The following is an 18,291-nucleotide window of genomic DNA, read 5'->3' on the forward strand; positions in this document are numbered from 1 at the left end:
ACAGCAACATACTGAGGCAAATATTCTTTCTCATCTGACACCCTCATTTCTATCTGGAAAATGAACTTCAGCTTCAGAACCATGCTCAGTACAATATTCTGCCTTGACAGGAACAGCACCTCCCTACCAATTCCCAGAGTAAAATCCTATTTTACACCTCAACAAAGAGAAAAGCAGAAATCATTCTCTTCCCTCTCCCTTGCATAGAATGGCAGGAAGGGGTTTTATGACCATGTTTAGACTCTGGCTGGTATTGTCTGGAAATCTATTGAGACATTATTCAAGAGAGACTTAGTCATGACGAGATTGATAATTACAGCTGTGATGATAGCTAGGTCTCTCTACATCAAAAACAACAAAATGACCAGAAAAAACACCAGCACATGCTTCTGTTATTTCATCAAAAGTGGTTTCTGTCTGTTTATGGGACAACAAAAGAGCATGCAAAAATAACTACAAGAAGGAAGAAAAGAACAGAACAGAGCAGTGGTCCAGTCTGCTATCAGTGCTGAAAAGCTTCATCTGAACAGGGGAAATGTTCAGTCTGACCTCCAAATTTCCCCCATGAACATCTGTTCATTCATTTACTGACAACTATACTAAAACTGAAAAATTGTGAAAGGGATTGAGTTTTGACAGATGATTTGTGTAGGTAGTGAGGTAAATGAAGTATAAAAAAGCAGAATACCCTGTATGCCAAGATCCAGGTTTGGGGCAAGTACTCTTTGGTGAGAGAACCCCAGCAGAGATTTCAAATCACAAAATCTTCAGCAAAGTAAATCGTGGAAATATAGTTTGTGAGATCTTAAAAATATACCCCCATGAGTTCCAAAACTTTCCTCTCCCCTTACTGTTGAACAGGACCACACACCTGGTCAGTGAAAACTGGTTTACTTACAAACTCTTCAAAGGTCAGGTTCATGTGTTTCTCCATACATCAGGCAGTAGCACTTGGCTTAGTTACTTAGTTGACTATATGGAACTGGCGGAAATGACTGGCAGAATCCAAGACCAGGGAGAAGAGTTGGTGGAAGAAGATTGGAAGAAATTTAAAGACTATTTACAGAAATATTGTAAAATTAATGAATGTTAGAATGATGTTGGATAGAAACTAAGTGGTTTTTAGCTGCAATACTATAAGGGAATATGAAAAATGGATTACTAATAGGTAAAGATTTAATGTTACAATATTTTAAGATTAAAGATTAGGATAAACAAAGAGGGGAAGGATTTGCTGAACCAACAAACTGAATTGGAATACAAAAAAGGGAGGCGTGAGGAGGTCCGTGAAACAAGCTAATGAAAAATAAGTAATGGAAAGATTGAGTTGTTTTTAATTACTTTTATTTTGTATTTTCCTTTTTTCTATTTTTATTTTGTAATATTTTGAAAATCTTAATAAATATCTTTTAAAAAAAGAGAGAAACTGGCTTACTTACAAACTCTTCAAAGGTCAGGTTCATGTGTTTCTCAATACATCAGTCAGAAAACACAGGCAGTAACACTTGGCTTAGTTACACACTGCAATAGATTATAACAATCTGACTTCTGAAATTGAACTATGCCTATGCCACAGGTTTTAAGGGTTGGTGGTGAGCTTCAAAATTAACTTTTAAAAAAACACTGCCCCCCCAATCCCCCTCCCCCCTTCCTTCCCTCGCTGTTGGAGTATAATACCATTGCAGCAGCATTGTGGAGAGGTTTTAACGAATGGATAAGGCTGGAAACTGATTGAGATCGTCCCTCAGGAGAATCCCACTCTGGATATAATTTTTATTTTTGTTTTTGTTTCCCCTTTTTCTTTTTTGTGGGACTTATTTTATGGTTTTTTGCTACTTCTTCCTTACTTCCTTCCTTGGACTAATCTGGGATTGGAGCGTTTGAAGACTACATTAGATTATAATTGGAGTATAATTAAAATCTAAAATAACTGGCAATAACAAAACTGAGAAAATATATTATTTTTTAATTTTTTTATGGTTTGGTCCTTCTCTTCCCCTGTTGCATTTTATCTACGAAATCATGGATTGGAATTAGCCTAAGTGGTGGCAAGAAGATTTTCGTCTTTCTATCGTTTCTTCATTAATGAAAAGTTCTAAAACTTTGGCAAAAATTTAGTTGAAATTTGCGGACTGTGAATTAGTGAACTCTCCTAACAAAAAGGTTAAAAGTACAATCACGATTATATTCTCTCTTTTGGGATTTTCTAAGATAACAAGAGTATTTTTATTGGGTTATATTTTATTTTTATTCCGGCCATTTATTTTGTGATGTAGGAAATACCTGGATTGATATATTGATCGGAGGAGTTTGGTGCTAACTTTTAGATGTTATTGGGTTTTGCTAAATATTGTATAGGGTTTTATATACTGGCTGTGCTAATTGTGGTGCATTAATTAACTTTGGTAGGAGTGTGAAGAGACTAAAAGATATGTGGCACCAGCAGAAAAAAACAAGGGGGGACACCGGCAGATAGGAGAAGCTCAAAACAAGAGTCAGATTTTAAGGGAGAAATACTGAAAATGTTTGGAGAAATTAAAAACGATATAAATGATATAAAGCAGAGTGGAAAAAAAATTAGAGGCCAAACTAGAACAAATGAACAAAAGGATTGGAAAAATGGATAAAAAAATTGATGAAACAGCAAGCGAATTAAAGGGACAATTGAAAGATGTGACTAAGAGAACACAAACGTTGGAAGAGGGGATGAAGAGGACAAAACAGGAAATGAGGGAAGTGAGGAGAGAGGAGGAGAAAATAAAGGTAGAAATGTCGGAGATTAATAAAACACAAGAAGAAATCTTGGATTCGATTGCTATGAATGAATTGAGGCAACGGGAGACTAATCTGAGGTTGCGAGCCATACCAGAGATACAGGGTGAAAATATTAAAGAGAGACTGATTGCAGAAATAGCACAATGGTTAGAACTTCAACCAGAGAAGGTAGCTGTGACAGTGCAAAATGCATTTAGAATGAAGGCAAGAACAACTAAGACAAGAAAATCTCTGGGAGACTGTTTAATTATATTCAAGGACAGAGAAATGAGAATCATAGAATCATAGAGTTGGAAGAGACCACAAGGGCCATCGAGCCCAACCCCCTGCCAAGCAGGAAACACCATCAGAGCACTCCTGACATATGGTTGTCAAGCCTCTGCTTAAAGACCTCCAAAGTAGGAGACTCCACCACACTCCTTGGCAGCAAATTCCACTGTCGAACAGCTCTTACTGTCAGGAAGCTCTTCCTAATGTTTAGGTGGAATCTTCTTTCTTGTAGTTTGGATCCATTGCTCCGTGTCCACTTCTCTGGAGCAGCAGAAAACAACATATCTCCCTCCTCTATGTGACATGTGACATCCTTTTATATATTTGAACATGGCTATCATATCACCCCTTAACCTCCTCTTCTCCAGGCTAAACATGCCCAGCTCCCTTAGCCGTTCCTCATAAGGCATTGTTTCCAGGCCTTTGACCATTTTGGTTGCCCTACTCTGGTTGCCCTACACGTTCCAGTTTGTCAGTGTCCTTCTTGAATTGTGGTGCCCAGAACTGGACACAGTACTCCAGGTGAGATCTGACCAGAGCAGAATACAGTGGCACTATTACTTCCCTTGATCTAGATGCTATCTAGATGCTATTGATGCAGCCCAGAATTGCATTGGCTTTTTTAGCTGCCACGTCACACTGTTGGCTCATGTCAAGTTGAAACATGATCTTGTAGAAGAACAGAGAGAAAAGATTGAATATCGATGGGAATTATATAATTATTCTTAAAGATGTACCGATCAGACTGCTGAAATGGAGAGATCCATGTAAACCATTGGTTTTTAAAAAACAATAAAATAGAATTCAAGTGGGAATTCCCAGAGGGGATCTCCATTTTCTATAAAAGTAAGAAACACAAACACACAAGCCCAGAAGAAGCAGACAAGTTTCTGAGAAGATACAAGGAATTAAGACCAGAAGAGGAAGAAATAAGAGGAGCAGCAGCGGGAGCAGGAGCTACGGGGGAAACTGGATTGGGAGAGGGAGAAGAAGAAGCGCTAGTGGGATTTCAAGAGGCTCTATGAATGTTTGAGGAATGTTATGTTGAAGAAAAATAAGAGGGTGAAGGTATATAAAATGCAATATAAAAATTAGGAAATGTGTAATTAAAAAATTAAATAATGGATGATTGTTAGAGAGGCTGAAGGCAGTCCAAAAGAGAAAATATGTGATAAATTTAGATTGGATATTATAAATGTATGTTGGAAAATTAATAAAAAATATTTATTTATATATAAAAAAAAGAATTTTGGGTGACTTTGCTGGGGTGCTGTCAGGGTTGGTTTTCCCTGGTTATCCTTTGGTTAAAGGGTGTTGTCAGGAATGAGGTGCAATAACACATCCCAATGCTTTTACCAGCTAGCAAGAATAAAGGAACAAGGTATTAACTACCCAGGGAAGCTAGGATATCCACATTAGCACAAAGCAGAACAAATGTCCCCAAAGCTTGCTCCATGACCAGCAGTAACATAGAACTTCCTTCTCAAGAACCCATACCAATCATTTGAAGCAAAAGGGATCCAAAGGTCCAATATAAGTTGACAAATAAATCAACAGTTCAAAAGTATTCTGTGTAAATAAAAAGTCCACTTACAGATTTTTAAGGACTCTTGCTTAGCCCTAAGAAATACCTGCTCACAAGCCATGCCACACCCCCTGGTTTATGCTGGTTTATGCATGTTCATTATAAGGCAGGTGAAAACAAGAGGGAAAACTGAAAGCCAAGTTGTGAGTGAAGCATGAGGTAGATAGCGGTTTATACCCTTTTTCTGGCACCTGATATAGTATCCCCTAATGAGACTGATTTAATCATGACAGTAGCAGTTCCACTGTAACCTTATTTACCAGATAATCACATAGAAAGGAATAAGCAGAAGCTTTTTAAGCATCCCAATATACTGCTTTCTCTCATTCAGCTTCTAATTAACCTTTATCTGGTGTTCTAGTCAGGTCTTAATACTTTGCAGTACCCATGACAGTTTCTTAGTTTTCCAAATGCACCAGAACGTTGAAATAGGTTGAGGACCCCTATTTCAGAGAGACCACAGAGGATTTTTAAAGGAATTGCACATAAGAATTGTAACAGATAAAATATAACATAGTTATAGGATGTAGAAAAGGGGAGGTTAATTTACCCATATTCTGATAGAACAAATAAACAGAGTTGATAGGTTAATTTATTATTGCTTCTTTATTAACTTTTCCCTACAGTTCAGATCAGGCCTCAACACAATGATGTAGCATTTGGGAGCAAAGATGGAGCCCAGTAAGCCAGCACTGGAGGCCAAGATGGAGAAGATCTCCACAGCCACCATGTATTTCCCCTTGGTGCTCAGGTACACTGGAACAAAGGAGACCCAAACACTACAAAACAACAACATGCTGAAGGTGATGAATTTGGCCTCATTAAAGCTGTCAGGCAGTTTTCTGGCAAAAAAGGCCACAACAAAGCTGAGAATGGCCAAAAAGCCCATGTAGCCCAGGACACAGTAAAACAGGGCGGCTGACCCTTCGTTGCAGCCTAGAATGATTTCCCTCATCACAGACTGCATGTCAGAATCAGGGAATGGGGGAGAGGTTCCCAACCACACAGTGCAAATGCCCACTTGGATAAGGGAACAAGAAATCACAATGGCGCTTGCCAGTCTTTTCCCCACCCACTTCCTCATTCGGGATCCTGGTTTGGTGGCCACAAAGGCCAGAACCACCGTGATCGTTTTGGCCAGAACACAAGAAACAGTCACTGTGAAAACAAGGCCAAAAGCTATTTGTCGGAGCAGGCAGCTCACTCTTTCTGGAGGGCTGAGGAAGATCAATGGGCAGAGGAAGCAGAGCAGGAGGAAAGTGAGGAGAGTGTAGGTGAGGTCCCGATTGTTTGCTCTGACAATGGGTGTGTCCTGATGTTTAATGAAGATGACTAGGACCACCACTGTGAGGAGAGAGAGAAAAAGAGCCAACAATGCTAAGCTCATCCCCAGAGGCTCTTTAAAAGACAGGAAACTGATGGTCTTTGGAATGCAATGCGATTGGTCTCTGTGTGGATAGTGATCTTCAGGGCACCCAACACAGTCATCCATATCTGGAGAGAAAATAATATATTCAGATTTCAAATGTTCTGGATAGCAACTACAAATGCTACCGGTGTGGAACTCTTAAGGTTAAAATAGAAATGCCACAGTTGTCTCCTTCATACATTTGAAAAGTACCATGTATATATTGTGTCCCCTACCTTTCTGTGATGAAATCTTGCCTTGAGGACATGGAGCACAATCATAGCAGCAGAATGGCTCCCCCTCCTTCTTTTCCTTCCTGGAACCAGGAGGGCAATTTGAGTTACATAGCGAAAGGGGTGGAACCTGCCCATTTAAATAAACACATAAACATTTTAGCACACAGAAATTAGTAGTATTTCAACCCACCCCCAACTAGAAACAGGAATACACTAAAATACTTATTCCAGACTCAGAGCCAAACTACTCATTTTTCTATTTGGGGAACAAATATCTCAAATGGAGCGCAATCTGTTGGAATGTAATGTTAAAGAGATTCTCTTTTCCTATCTCTCATGGATGTAGGAATTATGCCTCACCTGGTGAAAGCTCTGGTGCCACACCATTCTGTTGTCATCAATGGAAATCAGCTGGCCTGGGACAGCCTCCCCACCCAGTCTTCCAACCTTGACTCTCATGAAGGAGTTATTTGGAAAAGTGACTATGTTGGCAATATCAAAGCCAGCTTCTGCTTCCCTGCTCTCACTGAAAGATACCGTTTCTCCAGCAGAATTGTTAAAGGAGACAGTCCTAAGGATGTGATGGAGCTGCATTGGAAGAAAAATAGGAACTATGAAGTAATGCATATGTCTCTCCTTACTGACACTCAGGGTGCCTCCAACGTTCAGTACTGGCAGTGACTCCTATGCAAACAGAATCCACTCATTGGAATTGGTTCGTAAGGTGAGCATTCACAGAGAGAGCCAATGATTTCCTTTCTCTCCTATAGGGAAAATCCTAATGCATTCCCGACCAAGAAGAAACAAGGAAAAATCCATGGATTTCAGTTACCACCCCTTGAATATCTCCCACACCATGGAAGAGAATTGTAGGCCTCATATAACCATCATGCATCTAATCAACCCGTGAAGGGGGTTAATTCCATGCAGCAAGCTGTCCTATCAGGCTTCGTTTCCCTTCACTCTGGGAGCAAATGGGCAACAAAGCCTTTTGGTTTGGGGAAACTCAGCCTACTACTACTACTACTACTACTACTACTAATAATAATAATTTATTATTTATACCCCGCCCATCTGGCTGGGTTTCCCCAGCCACTCTGGGCGGCTTCCAAAAGAATATTAAAATACTATGATACATCAAACATTAAAAGCTTCCCTAAATAGGGCTGCCTTCAGATGTCTTCTAAAAGTCTGGTAGTTGTTGTTCTCTTTGACATCTGGTGGGAGGGCGTTCCACAGGGAGGGTGCCACTACCGAGAAGGCCCTCTACATGTGAATTCTCTGAGCTGCTCTCACCTTCTCCTCTCATTGTAGGCTTGTATCCTCCCCTCAACTTGTGTGCAGAGAAACTGCTTGTAAAGGAGCAGGACAGAGCAAGATCAGATCCTGCTTCACTTACAGTTTCACTTACAGTTTCTCTACAAACATAGATACCTACTAACAAAGAAGCAGCACAGGGGGGCCACCAGGGGGCGCATTAGAAGATGGCCGACAATAACATCTCTCCAACCCACATGAGGTAATTAAGAAGCTGTTATGGGAGTATGCAGTCTCCCTTGCCCCCCAAGGGAATGGGGGGTACTGCCTTGCCTGCTGTGTCCATAATTCACCTCTGGATTTGAAAGAAGGGGGTGAGGGCATTAGGCACAAAGCCCTCGGGTGGAGTCGGCTCTCCTGGATGCTGTCTCTGAATCACGCACTGGTTTGCATCAGCTTGAAATATTTACTTGGAATAGAAGCAAATGCACATACTTCAAGTGAAGATCGGGAGTAAAGACTGCTGATTAATGGGATCTCTGTGACATGGAGCGATGGGTTGGACAATAAATCAAGTGAAGACTCATCATTAAAAGATCGGTATGTCAGAGCGAAACAGAAAGGGGGGGAACTTTTATTTTTTTTGTCTTATGTGAGTACCCAATAACCCTCTCCCCCCACACAGAGAAAGAATCGTTGCAAATTACTAATCACAAGCAGGAGATTAAGAACTGTCTGGAAATGAATTACTGATCAACGAGAGGACTGGTGGGAACATCGGATGGAAAGAAAGCTTTATGACGCAGTTACAAATGGAGATTCGTTAAGAGAGGCCTGCCCGCAGGAGGACGAGGGGGAGGAGGACCATGGTCATTGGAATGTGAATGTGTGGTTATCGGAATGTGAATTTGACCTGGCAGGGCGCCCTTGGATATATATTGGCAAGCCTGAGGGAATCAACGGAGAGACTGTGGGAATGTTCTTTGCGGAGGTGTGGAAATGGCTCTTGGAGAGTGTAAAATCTACACAGGATATAATAATAATAATAATAATAATAATAATAATTTATTATTTGTACCCCGCCCATCTGGCTGGGTTTCCCCAGCCACTCTGGGCGGCTTCCACAGAAACCAAGAAACACTAAAATATCATACATTAAAAGCTTCCCTGAATAGGGCCGCCTTAAGATGTTTTCTGAATGTCAGGTAGTTGTCCATCACCTTGACATCCGATGGGAGGGCATTCCACAGGGCGGGCGCCACCACCGAAAAGGCCCTCTGCCTGGTTCCCTGTAGCTTCGCTTCTCGCAATGAGGGAACCGCCAGAAGGCCCTCGGCGCTGGACCTCAGTGTCCGGGCAGAACGATGGGGGTGGAGACGCTCCTTCAGGTATACTGGGCCGAAGCCGTTTAGGGCTTTAAAGGTCAACACCAACACTTTGAATTGTGCTCGGAAACGTACTGGGAGCCAATGTAGGTCTTTCAAGACCGGTGTTATGTGGTCTCGGCGGCCGCCCCCAGTCACCAGTCTAGCTGCCGCATTCTGGATTAGTTGTAGTTTCCGAGTCACCTTCAAAGGTAGCCCCACGTAGAGCGCATTGCAGTAGTCCAAGCGGGAGATAACTAGAGCATGCACCACTCTGGCCAGACAGTCAGCGGGCAGGTAGGGTCTCAGCCTGCGTACCAGGTGGAGTTGGTAGACAGCTGCCCTGGATATGTTTGTTTTCAACCCGCTTGTGAAGATTATCAGAGATCACAAAGAAAGGAATATATGATAACAACAAGAAGATGAGGAAAATAACAAAGAGACTATCTGGACAGAACTGGACAGAACTGTGTAATTAAAGCAGCAACAAGAGTGATGTTTGGATCCCTTTCGGAGCTTGAAGTATGGGTACCCCCAACAAAAAAATAAAAAATTGGCTGTATAATTTGGAACTAATGTGATTTGGAATTAATATGATTTGATTGGCCTGTTAATAAAAATTAATTTAAAAAGCAACAACAAAGAAGCAGCACAGTGCAGGATTCACAGCAACTGCTTTACAGTGGAGGAGCAACTTATCAGCATACGTTAAGCGGAGGGTCCTAGTTTACAGTCAGTACTTGAAAATTTTCAGTGTAGTCTTCTACATTTCGATACGATACGATAATCTTTATTGTCATTGTCCCATACAGAACAATGAAACTTAAAAGCTACATCAGACATTCAGAAACCAACAAGGCTGCTATCCCAGCTATCCCAGCCTGGTTAGCTCCGTAAAAGCTCTGATACCCCATAAATAAATACAATAGACTCCCATAGAGACTACCTTACACTGTGTTTAAAACCAAAATCACAATTGAATAAAAACTGTTTCTCAGGAGGCTAGTCCTAGTCTTTATAACCCTGTACCTTCTTCCGGAAGGCAAAAGCTGAAAGAGATCACTTCACTGCCCATGTCAAATAACTTGTATGTTATGATAGCATTACCTGCCAAGGCTGCAGTTTCTGAAGCTTCTGGATCCCTCCTTCCACCGCTGCCCTGTATTTGGTCCTGGACAAGAACATGGCATGTAGAGCATGTGCTGTGGCATAAACAGCATTATAGACGCTATAGCTGTGGCTTGTTATGCTCATCTCAAAGCCAGACGAAGGGAGATCTTCCAGCTTCTCCTCTCCAGTGCAGGTTCCACTGGCCTGCTCCTCTGTATTGGAGTTTGGAAATAAACAGAGAAAGACCTGTGCCCAGAACTGCTTGACAAAGCCATTTCCATTTTCCTCAAAAGGATTTTGTACCTGAAGAAAGGCTTTGAATCCTTTTACCACATTTGAATAAACTGCAAAGGAGAGGGAACCGTGGAAGACATGCATATCCCAACTCATTTGGTAGGTCAATGTTGTGAAATCCACCTGTGCTGTCAGAATCCACACCTTGCCCACAGATGTTTTGTTAATATTTTCCATTTCACCTAGCACTAGCATTATTCGCAAGCGAATCATGGGCGTTGTTCCTCCATAGAAAACAACAACTTTGGCTTCACTTTCCATAATAACATGATAGATTCCCATAATAACATGGGAATACATGACATAAACCTCTGCCAAATATGTGGTTTTCAGGGTTGTCTCTGAGAAGGCCAAGCAAATGCCTTTCTGGGAGAGCAGAGGTTTCAGGGTGTGAATAAATCTCTCTCCACTATCATTATCCACAGCGAGCAGCCCAACCCACGTCCAACCAAAGTGCAGAAGTAACTCAACAATCCCAGTGTACTGATGGGCTTCATTGGGCACCATCCTATAGAAGGAAGTGGATTGGCTTTGACCAGGATCTTCTGGAGCAAAGGAACCATAAGTGAGCTAAAGGGAATAAAGAGGCATAATTCATAAATGTTGAAGAAGGACTGTATGTGTATTCAAGGCCTACCCACCATACAGATGAGATGAGCCAGTTGCCTCAGGAAGGAGACTCCAGAAAGTTGGGAGGGTGGCCGATTTGGCCTCCATGGAGTGCTTCTCTGCTATGCTCTCCTTTCTTCTCATCTTCTGTCTCAAGTTCATTCTCCTTGCTTTCCTGATCTGCTGCTGTCCCCCTCCCTAATTTTCCTTCTCCATTTCATCCCCTTTGTTTCATCTCAACATTTCACCTCTTCATTTTATGACGTCCTACCTTCCCTTCCTTTCCAAACCTCTATTGTACCACAGACGCACAGAATCACACACTAATGCCAGAACGTTTGCACAGCTGCCTCCAGACCGGCAGGCTTCCAGATTTGCAAAAGAGCACCTTAAGTCTCCAGCCAGTAAGCCACAGGCAAAGTTGGAAGAAATGTCAATTTGCAGAATGGAATGTGGAGGTGTGTTTTTTGAGGAGTTGAAGTAAGGAAGCAAATTGATATGAGCTGTCTCCCACAAACACAGTACCTTCTTAGTCAGGAGGGCGGAAAGCAGGACTGGGGGGGGGTGCTGTTTCCTGAGCCCCAACTGTGGATAAGTTGCAGCCTTATATAACTAGGATGTTTAGCTCTAGGTAATGCATGAGGGTGTAAAGGCCATAGAGTAGTAAGCTGCTGTTGCCAATTTTGTGTAGGTCATGCCTCCTTCACCTTCAGTGAAAAGAGGGCACCTTTCTGCCAACACATGAGCCAAAGTGCGAGGTTTGTTGGCCAATCCATACAATTCTCTGCATTCCTCGGTAGAATCTCTGTATTGTGGAAGAAAAGCTATTGATCTTTGTTTATAACTGGCCCAGGAAACAGGACCATTTCCAAGCATAAAGAGAAAGTCACCTATTGAAAATCCTAGTATTGACCTTTGAAAGCCCTAATTTGTCTGCACCTCATATATCTAGAGGGCCACCTTCTCCCACACCACCCACACTTCCTGGTTTATTGGGTGAGGCCAGGTCACATCTAATACATTCTGCTGCCTGAGAAAGAAACCAACTGATCCTGCCATTGAATCCTCCTTCAATATACCAATAGGAAACACATTTTGTGAAGAGCAGGACCACCCTCCTTTTTCAGCCACAACTCTACAAAACGTTTTTGGATAGAAAAGATCATGGTGATTGAGTGTGAAGAGTCCAAGGCAGTATCTTACCTGGGGAATCTTGTAGATGCTCAATATGTCTGCCATTTGGAGGGAGGTATCCAAGTCCAGTCCCCCAATAACTGCCACCAGGTGTTTCTGGGTGTCACACTTGTAGTTGGGCATAAATGTGGAGGGAAAGTTCAGAGCAGCCCGTAAGGTCATCCTTTCATTGAAGTAACTGTCATAGATGTGGAATCCTAAAGTGATATTTGGTAAGATCTTGGGGTTCTCATTGATCTCCTTGACAGCATATATCAAGGCCAGAATATGCTGGTAGTTCTTTGGCACAACTCTGCAATGAGAATTTCATGCTTTATTTTTGAAATATATGCTATGCAATTTAAAAGGGGGGGGGGAGGCTTGACGATTCTTCAGCATTTTAGTTGAAATTGTGTCCTAGTATATATGCAAAGGCATTTCCCTTGAAGGAATTCACTGTATTCCACTCTTATACTTGTAGCTCACTTTTATTAATACAGTGGTACCTCAGGTTACAGACGCTTAACTGCCATTTCTTGGCTGATCAGAACCTTCAGCCAGTTAGTCTGTTGTTGGCCAAGCCAATTGGAATGAATGGACCGGATCCAGTCCCTGTCTATAAATGAAATTCCCTCTCTTCCCCTGCCACCAGTCCTCTGTTATCGAATAAGCCTGCACCATAGTGACAGCAGAAGGCTGTAGACATTGACAGTCACACAGAGACATCAACAGAAGCCATAAAATATTTTGAAACCACGAAGCTAAATAATAATAATAATAATAATAATAATAATAATAATAATAATAATAATAATATACCCCCTTCATCTGAAGATCTAACATGATAAAAATAAAGTGTACAGGTTGCTATTTGGGCTTGGACATATACAAATTGTTTATTTACAGGTATTGATCTGATCCAAGAACAGAAGGTGTATTGAAATGCAGAGAAGCAGGTAGCCAGGCTTAATAGAGTTATTCTCATCCTATTTAAACCTGTGACACATTTTAAACTGGGAGGATCATATAAGACTAGCCTGACTTGGATGAGAACATCTGAATGAGAATTTCACCTCAAAGGAGAGGTGAGCTTTTAAGTCAATTCACCCCAAACTTTCAGAGGTGAAGTTCAATATTCAGAACAGAGAACGGCTTTCCATCTTAAAGTAGGTAAGTTTAAGTTGTGGCTCCTCTTGTGAAATCTTCTTGGAAGAAATTTGGTGGGATGTGGGGAGGAGAGAACGCATGAATGAAAGAAAGACTCTCTCATCTCACTGACGACACATTCAGATCTCCATTTCCCTCTTTCCAAGCCAACTCTTCAGCTCTGAGATAGCCCCCCCCCCCCCCGACACCTCTGCTTGGAAGGAAATGCCTCTAAAATCAGTGGAACTTGTTTCTGAGTAAGCCTGGTCAGAGCAGGGGGATGTTTTTGTGACATCTGATTATGTGTCATATGAAGTCTTTACAAGGTATTAAGAAGTTGATGGGTGGTTAGCCTTTCTTTGAAGTCTTCTTTGTCAGAAGCAGTAAGGAGGTGAGAAGCAAGTCCGCCAATAATAAGATCACCAGGTTGGTAGTATTCATGTGGAATTCTGGACAGATCATGGATGGTGCAACGTGTATGTTTGCAAACTATATGTGGCAGATGAAAGAGAATGGGCACAACAAACAGCAACATACTGAGGCAAATATTCTTTCTCATCTGACACCCTCCTTTCCAGCTGGAAAATGAACCTTAGCTTCAGAACCACGCTCAGTACAATATACTGCCTTGACAGGAACAGCACTTCTCGACCAATTCACAGATTAAAATCCTATTTTACACCTCATCAAAGAGAAAAGCAAAAATCCTCCCTCTCCCTCTTCCCTCTCCCTTGCTTAGAATGACAGGAAGGGGTTTTATGTCCATGTTTAGACTCTGGCTGGTATTGTATGGAAATCTATTGAGACATTATTCAAGAGAGACTTAGTCATGATGAGATTGGTAATTACAGCTTTGATGATAACTAGGTCTCTCTACATCAAAAACAACAAAATGACCAGAAAAAACACCAGCACATGCTTCTGTTATTTCATCAAAAGTGGTTTCTGTCTGTTTATGGGACAAGAAAAGAGCATGCAAAAATAACTACAAGGAGGAGGAAAAAAAACAGAACACAACAGTGGTCCAGTCTGCTATCAGTGCTGAAAAGCTTCATCTGAACAGGGGAAATGGTCACTCTGACCTCCAAAATTCCCCCCTGAACATCTGTTCATTAATTTACTGACAATCATACTAAGACTGAACAATTGTGAAAGGGGTTGAGTTATGGCAGATGATTTGTGTAGGTTGCAAGGAAAATTAAGTATAAAAAGGGAGAATTCCCTGGATGCCAGGATTCATGTTTGGGGCAAGTACTCTTTGGTGAGAGAACCCCAACAGATATTTTCAATCACAAAATATTCAGCAAAGTAAAGTGTGGAAATATAGGTTGTTAGGTCTTAAAAATATACCCCCATGAGTTCCAAAACTTCCCTCACCCCTTAGCATTGAAAAGGACCACACATCTGGTCAGTGAAAACTGGCTTACTTACAAACGCTTCAAAGGTCAGGTTCATGTGTTTCTCCATACATCAGTCAGAAAACACAGGCAGTAACACTTGGCTTAGTTACACTGGTGAAAGCTCCAAATTATTGGTATAGGAGTCCAAGAGAGGCTTCTTAGAGCCATGAGTTCTGAGCTTGTAGCAACCAGATAAGACCTTAAATATTATGCTTCTTGGGTAGACCGATAGAGGGCAATAGGCCATGTATGTCTGGATAAACCTGCTGGCGGGGTCTATGATTCTAAAGGTTGGTAATTAGGGTGAGGTAAGCTAGCTTTTGCTGTTTTGGGGCCCTGCTCAAATTCCAAGAGTGTCTTGGTATCTTTCTTAAATGTAATTCTAAGGTAACATGGTTCTGTTTGGTCCTGCAATCTCTCAATAACGTATTTACTTCTATTTGCTGCTTTCACTTCTTATTGTAGGATGTCATCTGAATGTGGTATGTAGCTTCTTGGTTAGGGCTATACCATGACAGATTTTTGGTGATTTTTGGTGACTTTGCAGGGCTGCTGTCAAGGTTGGTTTTTCCAAAGGCCCCTTCTTACCTTCCCAGACAACATAACCCTCAACTTACCTAACCCTGACAGGTATAAGCCTTCTCTTTTACTTGTTTGTCCATGTGGGACCATAGGCTGGGCCCCCATGGCCAGACAAGAACTAGGAAACCCCACTCCTTCCTGATACGCTAGCATCTCTCTCACCTCCTTTACATGTCCTGCAGCAGTGGGAAATTAAGCCTGAGAAGGTGTTCAGAAACCACACATTCTTTGCAAGTTCTGTGTGAGTGTCTGGAGGTGGTTGGAGGATGGATTGCAGCTAACAGATTGAGGTTGAATCCTGACAAGACAGAAGTACTGTCTCTGGGGGACAGGAGGTAGGTGGGTGTGGAAGACTCCCTGGTCCAGAATGAGGTAACTGTGCCCCTGAAGGACCGGGTGCACAGCCTGGGAGTCATTTTGGAATCACAGCTGTCCATGAAGGCACAGGTCAATTCTGTGTCCTGGGCGGCTGTCTACCAGCTCCATCTGGTACGCAGGCTGAGACCCTACCTGCCCATGGACTGTCTTGCCAGAGTGGTGCATGCTCTGGTTATCTCCTGTTTGGACTATTGCAATGCGCTCTGTGTGGGGCTACCTTTGAAAGTGACGCGGAAACTACAACTAATCCAGAATGTGGCAGCTAGACTGGTGACTGGGAGTGGCCGCTGAGACCATATAACACTCATCCTGAAAGACCTACATTGGCTCCCAGTATGTTTCTGGGCACAATTCAAAGTGTTGGTGCTGACATTTAAAGCCTTAAATGGCCTAGGCCCAGTATACCTGGAGGAGCATCTCCACCCCTATCATTCAGCTTGGACGCTGAGGTCCAGCACTAAGGGCCTTCTGGCTATTCCCGGACTGAGAGAAGTGAAGTTACAGGGAACCAGGCAGAGGGCCTTCTTGGTAGTGGCGCCCGCCCTGTAGAACGCCCTCCCATCAGATGTCAAAGAAATAAACAACTATCAGAGTTTTAGAAGACATCTGAAGGCAGCCCTGTTTAGAGAAGCTTTTAATATTTGATGAATCATTGTATTTTAATATTGTGCTGGAAGCTGCCTAGAGTGGCTGGGGAAACCCAGCCAGATGAGTGGGGTATAAATAATAAATTATTATAAAATTATTAATATAAGCACAAGCAGCTATTTGTGCTCCTAATAGAAAAACACCTCAAATATGGAAACATATAGACTGCCCAAAAAATGTGAGTATGTGAAACAAAGAACTATTTGGAGGGGTGGTATATAGATCCAATAAAGAAAAAACGATTAGCAAATACAAAAAGAATGGTTAGTTAACGTATTTGAGATATCAAGATGTAAGAGAGAATTAACTTTACAATTGCCCAGATGTATTCAGCATTCATAGTGGGTCATGGAATTAAATGGTCTTTTTATTTACCAATCTTCTTGTTCCACCATGTTTCAAATAATGTCTGATAAAGCGGGTTCTCCTTCATGAAGAGCACATGTTGTGGTGGGAGCAACCATGACATCCCCTGTTGCTGGGCGGGTTAGTTTGGATGGCCACGAATTTGATTGGGCACACCCAATGTTGCTGGGGAAAATTGATGGTTGCAATTTTATTTGATTGATGGGGGTGCTATATAGGTCCCTATGCACAGCATTGAGCTTTCTCTTTTCGCTGAGCACATCAAATTACCCACCCACCCTCCCTTTAATTAGGGTTTGCGCTGACCTTGCTATGCCTGTCATGGGGTCGTCTGCTTTGGAGCAGGGGCCTGGTAGGAATTTTTACCATTTGGCTGATTGGCTGGGGCCATTTGGGTTTGCCAAATCGTCACAACTTGTAAGATTGTGGTTAGGCATTGGTTAATTTTTTTGGTTGGTGGAGGGGATGTGGTTGGCTGTGCCTGCCCCTCCAATGCTGCTGCTGCTGCTGCAAGGGTATTCCGTTAAAGGAGTCCAGGGGCTCGCCATGCTTTTGTCCGTATCTCTGACAAAGGGCTAGGGCCACAAAAGAGCCCCAGAGAGCATTTGGGGAGAGGTGTGAGCCTGGCACCCAGCTTTATTCTCTCCCCCAATTTTTTTTTTAAATAGTATTTATTAAGGTTTTAAGTTTACAAAAAGGCAAAAGAAAAAACACCAAATTAAACAATGGCAAAACAACACATCACAAAAAAACAGAAAAATAGAAACAATTTTAAAAAAAAACACAACAACAAATCGAGCCTTCCCATAACTTATCTTTCATTTGCTTGTTTCCCTGACCTCCTCACACCTCCCTTTTTTGTATTCTAAGTCAATTATCCATTTCAGCAAATCCTTTCCCTCTCTTCAGAATTTTTATCCTGAAAATTTATCTTGATCTTAATATGTTTACTTTCCCTCTTTTCACCAATTAGCAGTCTATTTTTCTTAAATCTTTGATACATTTTTGCTAAAATCACATAGATTCATTCCAACATCATTCTAACATTCATTAATTTTACAATGTTTCTGTAAATAGTCTTTAAATTTCTTCCAATCTTCCTCCACCGACTCTTCTCCCTGGTCTCAGATTCTGCCAGTCATTTCCGCCAGTTCCATATAGTCTATCACCTTCATCTGCCATTCTTCCAGAGTGGGTAGATCTTGTGTCTTCCAATACTTTGCAATAAGTATTCTTGCTGCTGTTGTGGCATACATAAAGAAAGTTCTGTCCTTCTTTGGCACCAATTGGCTGACCATGCCCAGGAGAAAGGCCTCTGGTTTCTTCAGAAAGGTATATTTAAATACCTTTTTCATTTCGTTATAGATCATCTCCCAGAAAGCCTTAATCCTTGGGCATGTCCACCAAAGGTGAAAGAATGTACCTTCTGTCTCTTTACATTTCCAGCATTTATTATCGGGCAAGTGATAAATTTTCGCAAGCTTGACTGGTGTCATGTACCACCTGTATATCATTTTCATTATATTCTCTCTTAAGGCATTACATGCTGTGAACTTCATACCTGTGGTCCATAACTGTTCCCAGTCAGCCATCATAATGTTATGTCCAACATCTTGTGCCCATTTAATCATAACAGATTTCACCGTTTCATCCTGAGTATTCCATTTCAACAGCAAATTATACATTCTTG

The 18,291-nt window shown here is 41.8% G+C and overlaps 1 protein-coding gene across 1 annotated transcript; it reads right to left on the reverse strand.

Moving 5' to 3' along the window:
* Positions 1–5,225: 5,225 nt before the first annotated feature.
* On the reverse strand, positions 5,226–11,372 carry LOC310691701 (vomeronasal type-2 receptor 26-like; the record flags this gene model as incomplete). Its single annotated transcript, XM_083471565.1, has 5 exons — positions 10,941–11,372; positions 10,003–10,217; positions 6,635–6,862; positions 6,275–6,401; positions 5,226–6,124 (listed from the first exon to the last, which is right to left on the reverse strand). The coding sequence occupies exons 1-5, from the start codon at positions 11,068–11,070 to the stop codon at positions 5,226–5,228; spliced, it is 1,599 nt and encodes a 532-aa protein (XP_083327691.1). The 5' UTR covers positions 11,071–11,372.
* Positions 11,373–18,291: the final 6,919 nt, after the last annotated feature.

The sequence above is a fragment of the Podarcis liolepis genome (assembly GCF_965112155.1).
Source record: "Podarcis liolepis genome assembly, chromosome: 13".
NCBI classification, from domain to species: Eukaryota; Metazoa; Chordata; class Lepidosauria; order Squamata; family Lacertidae; genus Podarcis; species Podarcis liolepis.